Source organism: Salvia hispanica, chromosome 5 (genome assembly GCF_029641045.1).
Source record: "Salvia hispanica isolate PSC_SH4W2 chromosome 5, Shi_PSC_v1, whole genome shotgun sequence".
In the NCBI taxonomy this organism is placed as follows: domain Eukaryota; kingdom Viridiplantae; phylum Streptophyta; class Magnoliopsida; order Lamiales; family Lamiaceae; genus Salvia; species Salvia hispanica.
This window is the reverse complement of record NC_142696.1, coordinates 26446238-26457822: the sequence shown is the minus strand read 5'-3', so window position 1 is coordinate 26457822 and position 11585 is coordinate 26446238. Positions and strand designations below refer to the sequence as shown.

The following is an 11585-nucleotide window of genomic DNA, read 5'->3' as shown; positions in this document are numbered from 1 at the left end:
GCAAGGCTATGTATTGCTAATAGTACAGCCAATGCAACAGAACCAAGGCTAAAAAACTGAACTATTAATTCCAAGAATCCATTCTGTATTATTCATATGTGGTCACACCGCTAAAGAATCACAATCCATATATTTACAGTTCTTGCTTGCAGAATGCGTCACTTTCTTCAGTATCTTAAACAAATCCTGCAAATTGAGCGTTTATCGCTCTCTGCAAGCAAATTCAAGCCCTGTGCATAACTCTCCAAATAAAAACATAACATATCAAAGGTCTAGTCAGAGAATTATCCCTCAAAAATTTGATATAATTCAAGTTTGGACAATTAATGGGAAAAGAGCTTACAGTTACAGGGGTAGTAGGGAAACCAGAATTGTTGCAAATAAGGAGTCACAAATACATACATATCACAAAGAATAGTCACGACAACAACAGATCATGAAAAATGTTCAACAACATTAGCTTGACAAACTCAAATTCAAACTCATTGGAGATATGAAAAACATCAGACTAGACAAGCCAACTCTTCATGCATTCTTTTCTGTTTTTTTTTCCAACCTATAGAAGCTTGCCGAGACATACTAGCTGATCATTTGGCCATCATCACCTTGACAAATTCTTCGTAGTTGATCTGTCCATCGCCATCAACATCAGCTTCCCTGATCATCTCATCAACTTCCTCGTCAGTCAGCTTCTCCCCGAGGTTTGTCATCACATGGCGCAGCTCAGCAGCAGAGATGAAGCCATTCTGATCCTTGTCAAACACACGGAATGCCTCTTTTAGCTCCTCCTCTGAGTCAGTGTCCTTCATTTTCCTAGCCATCAGGTTCAAGAACTCGGGGAAGTCAATGGTTCCATTACCATCAGCATCCACCTCGTTAATCATGTCTTGGAGCTCAGCCTCAGTGGGATTCTGACCTAGGGACCTCATTACAGTTCCAAGCTCCTTTGTTGTAATGCAACCTGTCGAGCAAATCCTAAGTTATACAGATTCTACATAAAGATTAGTTGATTCGACAATCAGCAATGCATATGTCAGCAGATAGTACCTCCATTCCATGTTAATTGAGTCATTTTTCTATTTTGGTATGTTCGGCGATAATTGAGTCATTTCTATTATGACAAAAAGTAACCATTTTTCTTCCTTTATTCTCTCTTAGTTTATTCACTATCCACATATCACACTATTTTTAATCTTTGTGCCGAAAAGGAGCGCCTCTATTCATGGACGGAGGGATTACTATTTTAGATCTTGCACATCCTAAGTAGATCTAATATCTAAACGAATAACATGACCAAGTTGAACAGTATGGTAAAGCTCAATTACAAATTCACAATCTACGATAAGATGCAAGAGCCAACGAAAGATGAACTCTCAAATTATAAACATTGCATTTCCCAACACAACAACTTTCCTAGGGCTCCACAGCAAACTATGGAAACATCGAAATGCATTAATACGATGCCTACATAAGCTCTAAATCGCAATTTTGACGTATTAATTTAAGCTAATTAAAAGCCACAGTTCGGATCAACCAAATCAGAAATACACAAAAATGAAATCAAATCCAAAAAAAATAGGGCGAGAGAATAAGAGAAGCTGCGAACCATCGCCATCCTTGTCGAAAAGGCTAAAGGCCTCCTTGAACTCAGAGATCTGTTCGTCAGTCAACTGATCCGCCATTACTCCGCCTGTAAATGCTGAATAATTTGAAGGATTCTTCTTTTCCTTTTTCCTTGTTTTGATTTTTGGGTTTTGAAATGAAATGCCAAACGAGATGGCCTCCTATTTGTAGCAAAACAAAACAACCTTATTTACTAATCAGCTTAATTAGCATCTTTAATAAAAAGGCAAAAGCAAAAGAAAATCGTTTTTATAATCACGTAATTTCGTTATTAAATCGTAGTCATACGATTTTTACACTTTCAAAGGCCAATTCAGATATTTAGTCACTCTATTTTTTGTTTTTTACATTCTACGAATTTTTAGTATATTAGATCGATTACCATGATGAAATTTGAAAAAATTAACCCATTATCTTTCTTGAATTTCGTAGGCTTTTCTATTAATATTCGTGCATGCTTCCGTGTAATACTATTGCACATGAAAATTCTTAGTCTGACTAAATTAAGGCATTCCTCAAAAAAATGATGTCATTTAAAAAAAAATCTCATTCAAATAAAGTCATTTGTCTCGGATCTATTAATTGAAAAAAAAATATCTTACCAATTAAATTTCTTTATCACTCTACAATAAATAGTACTTTTTGGGATGAAAATGGTACGTAGAAATGTTCAATATATACTTCTTCCGTTCCATTGAAGATGATCCACTTTTCTTTTTAGTTTGTCCCAACTAAGATGACACATTACTTAAAATGGAAACACCTTTGTCTCTATTTTATTCCATCTTTCTTACTTTTACTCTCTCATCTCAACACACAAAATAAATTTGCATAAAATCCCGTGCCACCCAAGAAATGAGTCATCTTCTTTGGGACGGGGGGGAGTATTTAGTAAAGTATTATAGTTCCATCTATTTGTCATTTCTCATTTGTATCCTTTTACCCATTATTATAAACCATAGTAGTATTAGTTCAATAAGTGATAGAAGTTGTAAACTGAAGCAACCATATATTAACATTCTTTTTTTTTTTTAACCACAGGTATACCGAACAAATCCGACTAATCATGCTCTGCTAGGCTTGCGGATTAAGGCCGAAAGTCTTCTAGCAGGTGGCGGGGTTTGAACCCGTGACCTCATGGTCATCACAGCTCCGCACTATTAACATTCTTTAATACTACTATAATATAGGAAGCTGGGTTATTTTTAGAGATGGTTAATTAAATTTCCTCAATTCAAATCTTGTTAAACATCACTTTAGCTCATCAATCTCTTATTGTGGTCATAGTCTACCTTACAAATTGTGTAAACCTTATGGAACTTACAGTTTTAATACATAGTTTTGTTTTAACAATTTTTATTACTAACAACTTTAATGAAATGATAAAATCAAATAAGATTTTGATTTTATTTAGCTTGGTATTAACATAATACTCTGTTGGTTAAAAATTTAGTGATTATCTCTTATGTTTATATGAGTAAATTGAATTCAAGCTATTAGTTGATTTAGTAGTTGGTTTACTTTGAGGGAAACTTATAAATGTTCCTATATCTTAAATTTATAAGACAATGTTTAATACTAAAAATATATATTTTTATCAATTGTAATAAACATTAAATAATAATAATAATAATAATAATAATAATAATAATAATAATAGCATGAAATTGGAATAGTGATGGGAGTGGTATGTACGTTTATGATTTATCGAATAATTTATGGAAATGTAAAAGCATATTCGTTTACGCGTTGTACGCGGTTCCTACGCGGAACCTTCCTGTTGACTTTAAATTGAAATGGAAAAGCATGATCTTGTCTACGTATTGCTGGGGTAAAATATATCTATACTTATTTATTTACTTTAAAATAGGAAATTAGAATAGGGAGGGCAGCCGTATGTTTGGACAACTCCATCTTCTTCTTATTTTTTTCTTTTTTCTTTTTTCTTTTTGGTGCGTTTGCCGGATTGGACAACTCGGCAAACGCATAAAAAAAAAGATGGAGTTGTTACTATATTCGATTTTGTAACACGGTTTCAACTTTTTTTCTCTATTAAAAGTTAGCATATCTTATGTACACAGCACAAAATCATCGAAACTAAACGATCCACTTAGAGTGGGATGGAGGTGTTGGAATTGTGTCTAGGTCAAAATACTTTGACTAATAATAAATGTGACAAGACATCTAATTTTTTGAAATTAAATGCTCGATCAACGTTCTGAGTAGATGACCGTTATATTCAGTTTCTCAAATTCGATTCTCGGCGAGTGAGAAATATTATATATTAAAATTGGTCACAATAAAGCTAGAAATGAGTTATGCGAAAAATGAAGGGATTAATTAACTAAATGTTAATTATCCCATGTCGGGGATGATAAACCTCTTTGATGAGGTATTTAATATGACGAATTATTACGTGTAATAATTATCGTGGAATAAGACGGGTGATAAAGCCCACACGCGCGCACCGTCGCTGACCGTCCGCAATCCGCACACCGTGACATGTGCAACTTGGACTTGGATTTTGGATCTTGACAATTTATCTTTAGGTGATCTTTGGGCTATTCTTTAGAGCTAGTCATGAAGCGTGGTTCGAGCCCTGCATATTCTTTTTAGACCACCCTCAAATTCCACATTGTCCCCTACTCATAAGGGTCCTAGTCCACATCGTATCCACGATGGACCCCGCGCATAGCGGGTGACAAAGGTCCCCGATGTACCCCGTCGTGTAGCGTTGTCCAGATGCATTATGTCTCTTCAGCTCCCAACGGCTAGTGCAACTGTTTAGTAACCCCGGCGGTTACAGTCAATGGCCTTGATGACAGACATTATATCTATTAACTCCAGCAACCCCTGCTTGCATACACGCTCTCTTCCTCTCTGCATAATCATCTCGTCGAAGCTCTGTCCTCGCCTTGCTCCCGTTCATTTGAGTTGTGTAGTAATTTTTACATGTAAGATGAATTATTACGTGTACAAATAAATATTGTGGAATAAGACGGGTGATAGAGCCCACACGTGCGCACCGCCGCCACCGCCCGCACGCGAGCCGCGACCCGTGAATCATTTCTCGTGTCCCATGCTTTGTGCACCGTGACCTGTGACCCCTCACCCATGCACCATGCATCGTGTGACTTGGACTTGGATCTTGGCAATTGGTCTTTGGGCTGTTCTTTGGAGTTGGTCGTTGAGCGTGGTTCAAGCCCCGCATATTCTTTAAAGACCACCTCATATCCCACGTTGTCCTTGACGGACCCCGACTCATGGAAGTCCTGGTTCACGTCGTGTCCACGATGGAGCCCGACCCATAGCGGGTGACAAAGTTCAGGCAAGGACAAGGGGGACAATGTTGTTTTTCCAGTTGGTGATGTTTTGTCCCCTATTTTGATCGACAACTTGCCCCAAGAATCTAATGGGCTATGAGTGGAAGACTCTGAAGTAGAAAAGGCCGGGAAAATGACTAGATAACCCGATCTTGGGCTGATGAATCAGTTATCTGAAGCACTAGGTGTGGGACGATTGGATTCAATTGCCACTGATCTACGGGCTTTTCCACCACTCCAAGTTGTCGTTGCGCGTGGTTCAGGCCGTAAGCCGAAAGGCCTGGTCCTACTTGGGTAAGGTTGTTGTTACTAGTTATACGCTCGGATTTTGCACTGTTTTAAGGCCCTTAATTGTTCTGTTTTCAATGTCTAAATCGCAATTGATGTCCATATTTTACATGTTTTATCTATTTTGGTATTTTGACATGTTTTGTGAGAATTGTGCATATTTGAGCTAAAAAGATAGGAAAAAGTCGAAGATGGAAGTCTGGAGCGTTTAAGACGTCCAGCGGCCCGCTGCGTGTGTCGCAGCGACCGCTGGGCTATAGCGACCGCTACACCTATAGCGGTCCGCTCCGAAGAAAGTTGTGCTAAAAATCTGAAGACGCCCAGCGACTGCTGGGCAGTGCGCAGCGACCGCTCGAGAAGATCCTGAAGCCACTGGACTAAATTGCAACGACCGCTACAACTCGTGCAGCGACCACTACACAAATGGGCAGAAGCTACGGGCAATGCACAGCGACCGCTGGCCAAGGTGCAGCGGTCCGCTGCGAAAACGCGGCGCACGTTATGACCTAGATTTTCTCCAGATTTTACCAAAATTAACAACCTTTTCCTTATATCCTTAGGATTCGAATTTCCCCTATATATACCCACTAAACCCTCTTCATTCATATCCACTTTTTGCCTCACAATTCTAGAGCATAATATTTGAGAGATCTTCGTTGTGCAAGAGGTTGAAGACGGATTCAAGTGAAGATCAAGGCTATAGGATTCTACCTTTGGGTTTTATCGCTTCAGTTCTTATTTTTACATTGCTTTCCCTTCAAACTATGTTTTTAGATTATTCTTTCATGTGTAACTAAATTCATAGGATTTTAGAGATGTGTTAGTAACTCTTATTGGTTTATACAATTCCTTTTTCTATTTAATATCCGTTTTATTTTTACTTCGTTTCTTCCTTAAGTTGTTCCGTAATACTGCATGTTTGAGTGACACATTCGATGATGATTTAATATAACTTGCTACATAAACGTGAAAGAAGGTTGGCGAGTTAGATCCACTTAATAGACACTACAATTAGCTTCCCTTAAAACGGCACTGTTAATTGAGAATGAGGACTTTTCAAGGGTCTTTGGTGCTTTTAGGAGTTATAAATCTAGGATTGACAACCCTAGTGTTAGTAATCTACGCTTGTACCGCATGGGCATAAATTATGTGACTTGTTCTATCGAAGTATAAACTGTGCTAGGGTGTTGTAGTTGCAATTTGTATAATCATAATTGTGATTGCACATCCCTGGACTTCTCTTATCTCATATATTTTACCTCTAGTTTGTGTTGCAATATGATATTTACCACTTTCAGTATTCTTGTTTTCAAAAGTTTTTCAAAACCTATTGTTTCTCCAAATAGTAAAAGAAGCTTAGTAGAAGGTAGCCAGTCGGTGATATTATTCCCCGTGTTCGACAACCCGATACTGACCTTTAACTATACTAGATCTACCATGTATACTTGCAGGTATTTTTATTGCTAATAAATAGTGCATCACTAGTGCAAGTGGTGTGCCCCCAAAGGATCCTGGGCCGAATCATGATCCAGCTGAGACACATCCAGCGAGACAACGGTCGTGCAACCGTGGCCAAAATTATTATGAAGATCCGGGGAAACTAAGAGAGTAAATCAGTCGAAGAATCGCTCTTCATTATGCTCAGCCCGTCCAAAAGTCGCGTCGTCGTTAAACGCTGACCTGTCTCAATGATTGTGACAACATGGAATGTTAGGGGACTACAACAATCCCGTAGATAACCTGTTGTTGTGTACTTTATCAAGTTTAATAAAGTTGAAGTCATGGGTTTCATTGAGACAAAGATAGAAGATACAAATATACAGATGTTCGTAGCAAGATACATCCCCTTATCTGGATCCCTCAGACGGTGGATCTGGACGTTCGGAAAGTGGAAGAACAAGCCATCCATGTAACACCCCTTACTCGATCTATTAAACCAAATAATTGGTGTCACATTTCGATACGCTCAACCTTTTATTACGATTAAGTCTTTTTACTGTGTACTTTTTTTGGTAGCAACTAACACACTATTAAACAATTAGCAACCTGCTACAACAAAGAAAACTATCGACTATACATATCTATAAATCCTCAACTAAATATGTCATGTACACACCACTTTAACTTTCTCGACAAAAGAGGCAGTGCGCACAACTGTCCATCTAGCAACATCTCTCGCCACTATACTCTGCAAAAGGGAAGAGAAAGGGAGGTGAGCTTAAGCTCGTAGTGTAACCGCATTCCTAAATATAATCCTTAAGATTTCCATCGATAACACTGTCACACAGTAATAACGTTGTTACCTGGAAAGTCATACCACATCTATTTATATTATATCTCCTGATCTTATATCAATTTATATACCACTTCACATAATATCAATTCTGTCAAATCATATAACAAACATAATTATATTAATAAAATTATACTTTCATCGTTAGTATATTAGCAACCTGTCAACCACAAAATATTCGCCACCAAATAAATTTGTCGAATCATAGAAGTGATAGAACAAGAATAATTATATAAACAAGTTGCACTTTCAAATAATAATATAATACTTGTCAACTAAAGTAATCTTATCCCAATATAGTTCAAATATAGTGATTAGTTCTATCAATTCTATCACTTTATTTCATCAACCAACACAATATATAGTTTTTGAGATAATCACTTCACTTTGGATCATTTTAGACACTTATATCTTCTTTGAATCTCATATAAATAACACTTACTCCATCCATCCGTGAATAGGAGTCCCATTTTTTCCATTTTAGTCTGTCCACGAATATGAGTCTTGGTTCACTTTTACCATACATGGTAATAGGGTCCCACCTTCCACTAACTCATTCCACTCACATTTCATTTAAAACTAATATATATAAGTGGGATTCCTATTCCACTAACTTTTTTCCACCCACTTTTCTTAACACTGCAGACTCTTCCCAGTTGATCGACAAGCTGGCAACGACCTAAACCCTAAATCTTGTCTATAGGGGATGGAGGCATATTTGCTTTAAGTTTTCCCTATCCCAAGAACGGTTAACACCATGATTGTGGCGATTGCAAGACATATCCTTCTGGGGTCGAAGAATGCGAATGTTGCATGAAAGACATTTGTTTACCAAAGGAAGAGGGTGGACTTAGCCTTCAGGACTTGGATATGTTGAATACTACCCTTCATGAAAAGATACTCTAGAACCTGTTTTCCAAGAAGGACACACTGCGGATCCAATGAGTTCTTATGTGGATCATTCATAATGCAAACTTTTGGGAATGACAACCTACGGTGAAGCAGGACTCGCAGCTCATTAAGCATATTATCTCAATCTGTGATGACATGTTCTTAGGTGTTCAAGAGAAGATGTCGCTTATTTGTTGACCAAATGGAACAATCCAAAAGTCACACAAGAAGCGTATGAATGTGGTTCAGACCAAAAGGGGAATGAAGATTTTGATCAAAATTTGTGTGGAATGATTTCATCCTGCCGAGCTTTTCATTCATCTCCTAGATTGCCCTTCGAGGAAGATTACAGACACGTGATTGTATCAATTAGGTGACCATTGACAAAACTTGTGCAATCTTTCAACACATGAGGAGTCAGTTCAACATCTCTTCTTCAAGTCATCTAAAACTAAGAAAGTTTGGGAGGAGGTCAGATTTTGGATTAACCTACGAAGAAGAAAAAGAAGAAGAGTTACTACTATCAAGAACACGATCAAGTGATGGAAAGGGGTAAAACTGGATCTACTATTGTGCATAAAGCGGTGAGGATTGCTCTTATGGCATTGGTCAACTTCATTTCTAAAGCACGCTATGGTCATATCATTGATGGGAAGCCGTTTGAGGGGCTAGACTAGTCTTTCAAGTCTTACACCATCTGTCGGATAAGTGAGAAGGAAGGAAGCCAGATTGGATACCTAATGCCAGTCTCATAATCTTGGACAGTCTTATGGTACTACTCACTTGGGTACTCTTTTTCCTTAGGGATCTTTTTACTCTTTGGGGTTTTGATTCCAAAAGGTTTTAACGAGGCCCGACCCTTTCTTCTTAGGGTTTGTGAGTAGCATCATCTTGGGACGTTTTCTAAGGCTCTTGCCATTTGTACTATTCCTTGTTTGATAGCCCTTGGGGTCTGCCCAAGTGGTCTTTGTTACTCTTTGGAATACTCCTAGATTAATTTTGTAACATGTGTTCCATATATTCAATTGATTTAATTATTAAAAAAAACGTGTAATATTTGGTTGAGTGATAGGTCGTACGTACATGATGATTCATTTGTTTGAGTGTTTCATGGCAGACATTGTTTTTTATCAATTCATCCTTTTGTTATTCAGGTAATGAAACACCCACCAATAATTTATATTATAGTCAGTGTAAGAGATCCTAAGTTGCGGTACTTAGATTACAATAACCTATGTGGATATTGTTGGAAAGAAATCACGCGAGATCACGCAAGATCAGGAGTACGATATATGGAATCAAATCATACCATAGATAGAATGCAAATAAATGTAAATTAGGTTTACCATGTATAGAGATAACCTAGTCTATATAAGCTCTAGTCCTTGTACAGTTTTTTGAATGAATAAGAATGAATATTTCTACCGATTTCAACATGGCCTCAGAGCAGAAAAAACGATCCTAGGCTCAGAAAAGTTTCATCATAGCCAAAATACCATTCTCGACCTTTTTTCAGCCAAAATCAAGTTCAGAAATCGAACCCTACAGCCAAAAAAATGTTAGATACAGAGGAGGAGACCAAACCTAATCCAGATCAGACGAAAAGCTTGAGAAACAGTAAGAGCATCACGGTAGCATTCAAACTGAATGGGAGAAACTACCCCTTATGGTCAAGATTGATCAAGGTAAAGATAGGAGGCCGAGGGGCTTATTCCTATATCAGAAACGAACCACCAAGCCCCGGGAGCAAGGGCTTTGAGGAATGGGAGGAGAACGATCTCATCATGTTCTCCTGGATCGTAGATAACATCGAGGACGACATCATCTCCGATTTTGCGCACCACCAAACATCAAAGGCGTTGTGGGATAGCCTCGCCGTGACATACGAAAACAAAGCAGATAAGTATTTGATTTACGATCTAGAGGAGAAAGTAATTGCAATCAGACAAGGAGACCTGGATTTAGAGACATATTATCGGAGGATCCACGGACTGTGGATCAATATAGATCGCTGCCAGAAGCAGCCCGTTACTTGCTGCGACAAGGGAATCGACCAGTACAGGGTACATTCGAACGAGAAACGCTTGGTAAAGTTCTTAACAGTGTTGAATCAGGAGTATGATTCAATCAGACGAGAGATTCTAAAGGAAGATCCCTACCCATCAGTGGAGGCTGCCTACGGGTGGGTAAAGACGGAGGCGGCTCGACGATGAATCATGCCACAGACGTCCGCCACACCCACCGTAGATGCCGACTGCAAGATAGTCGATTCATCATTTGGGATTGGACACGGATTGGCCGCACAGAGCAACCGCCCACCGCACCGGAGCGGGCCACCACAGCGCCCCGTCGCCACCATAGCCACCGGCCGACTAGGAAACCACCGCCCCGACACCTCCAAGATGTGGTGTTCTCACTGTGGAAAGCAAAAACACACATGGGAAACCTGCTTCAAGCGATTGGGGTATCCGGAGTGGTGGGAGGAGCGACAGAAGGCGAGGGGTACACCGGCGCAGGCGAAATTCGCCGCCGGAGTGAGCGGCGATGAGCAGCCTCGACAAACCGATGTCGGAAATCGGAGGGAAACAACCGGTGGCGGTGGCTTAGGAGTCTGTCAAGAGGGACAATCCAGTGGCGGCGGCGTACGAGGCGCCGGAAACCTCGCTGAACAGATGGATTTCGGAAACGGAGATGGAAGTATGACGGCGCAACAAGGAGGTAAAGGGTTCGGTCTAGAACCGAACCCTAAATATTTCGCCCATTTATGTTTTCATCCAACAAGTTTTAAGTTATTAGAAAAAACACCCCATCATGTTAATTTTCACCCCCCTGACTTGCTGAAATATAAAAATGACCCCAAACCTTGGCAGAAATTTCGTATAGACCCCAATACATGTAATTATGTGTCAGAAAACCCTTTTGCACCCTTACAAAATATTTCCGCTGCATTTCATGTTGAAAATATGGCTGATACACATACGAGGGGATGGAATTTTGACTGTGGGGCAACCGATACAATGACTCCGGAGAAAAATGATTTTATTGATCTAAGTTTTGAAGTTGATAAATCCTATATTAGAACTGCCAATGGGGAATTAATTACTGTTGTGGGTTCAGGGACTATTGAGATATCTCCTACACTTCGTCTTAAGAATTGTCTATATGTT

General features: G+C 39.1%; 1 protein-coding gene and 1 pseudogene across 1 annotated transcript; one reads left to right on the top strand and one right to left on the bottom strand.

Moving 5' to 3' along the window:
• Positions 1-284: 284 nt before the first annotated feature.
• On the bottom strand, positions 285-1774 carry LOC125187911 (calmodulin). Its single transcript, XM_048084570.2, has 2 exons — positions 1607-1774; positions 285-961 (listed from the first exon to the last, which is right to left on the bottom strand). Exons 1-2 carry the CDS (start codon positions 1680-1682, stop codon positions 588-590), a joined length of 450 nt encoding a protein of 149 aa, XP_047940527.1. The 5' UTR covers positions 1683-1774; the 3' UTR covers positions 285-587.
• Positions 1775-9974: 8200 nt separating this feature from the next.
• LOC148926557 (uncharacterized) lies at positions 9975-11517 on the top strand (annotated as a pseudogene).
• The last annotated feature ends 68 nt before the right edge of the window (positions 11518-11585 follow it).

Coding starts and splice junctions, on each gene's coding strand:
- LOC125187911 (XM_048084570.2), bottom strand. CDS start 1,682: ATGGCGGATCAGTTGACTGACGAACAGATCTCTGAGTTCAAGGAGGCC. Junction 962..1,606: donor TTTCGACAAGGATGGCGATG/GTTCGCAGCTTC, acceptor TTTGCTCGACAG/GTTGCATTACAACAAAGGAG.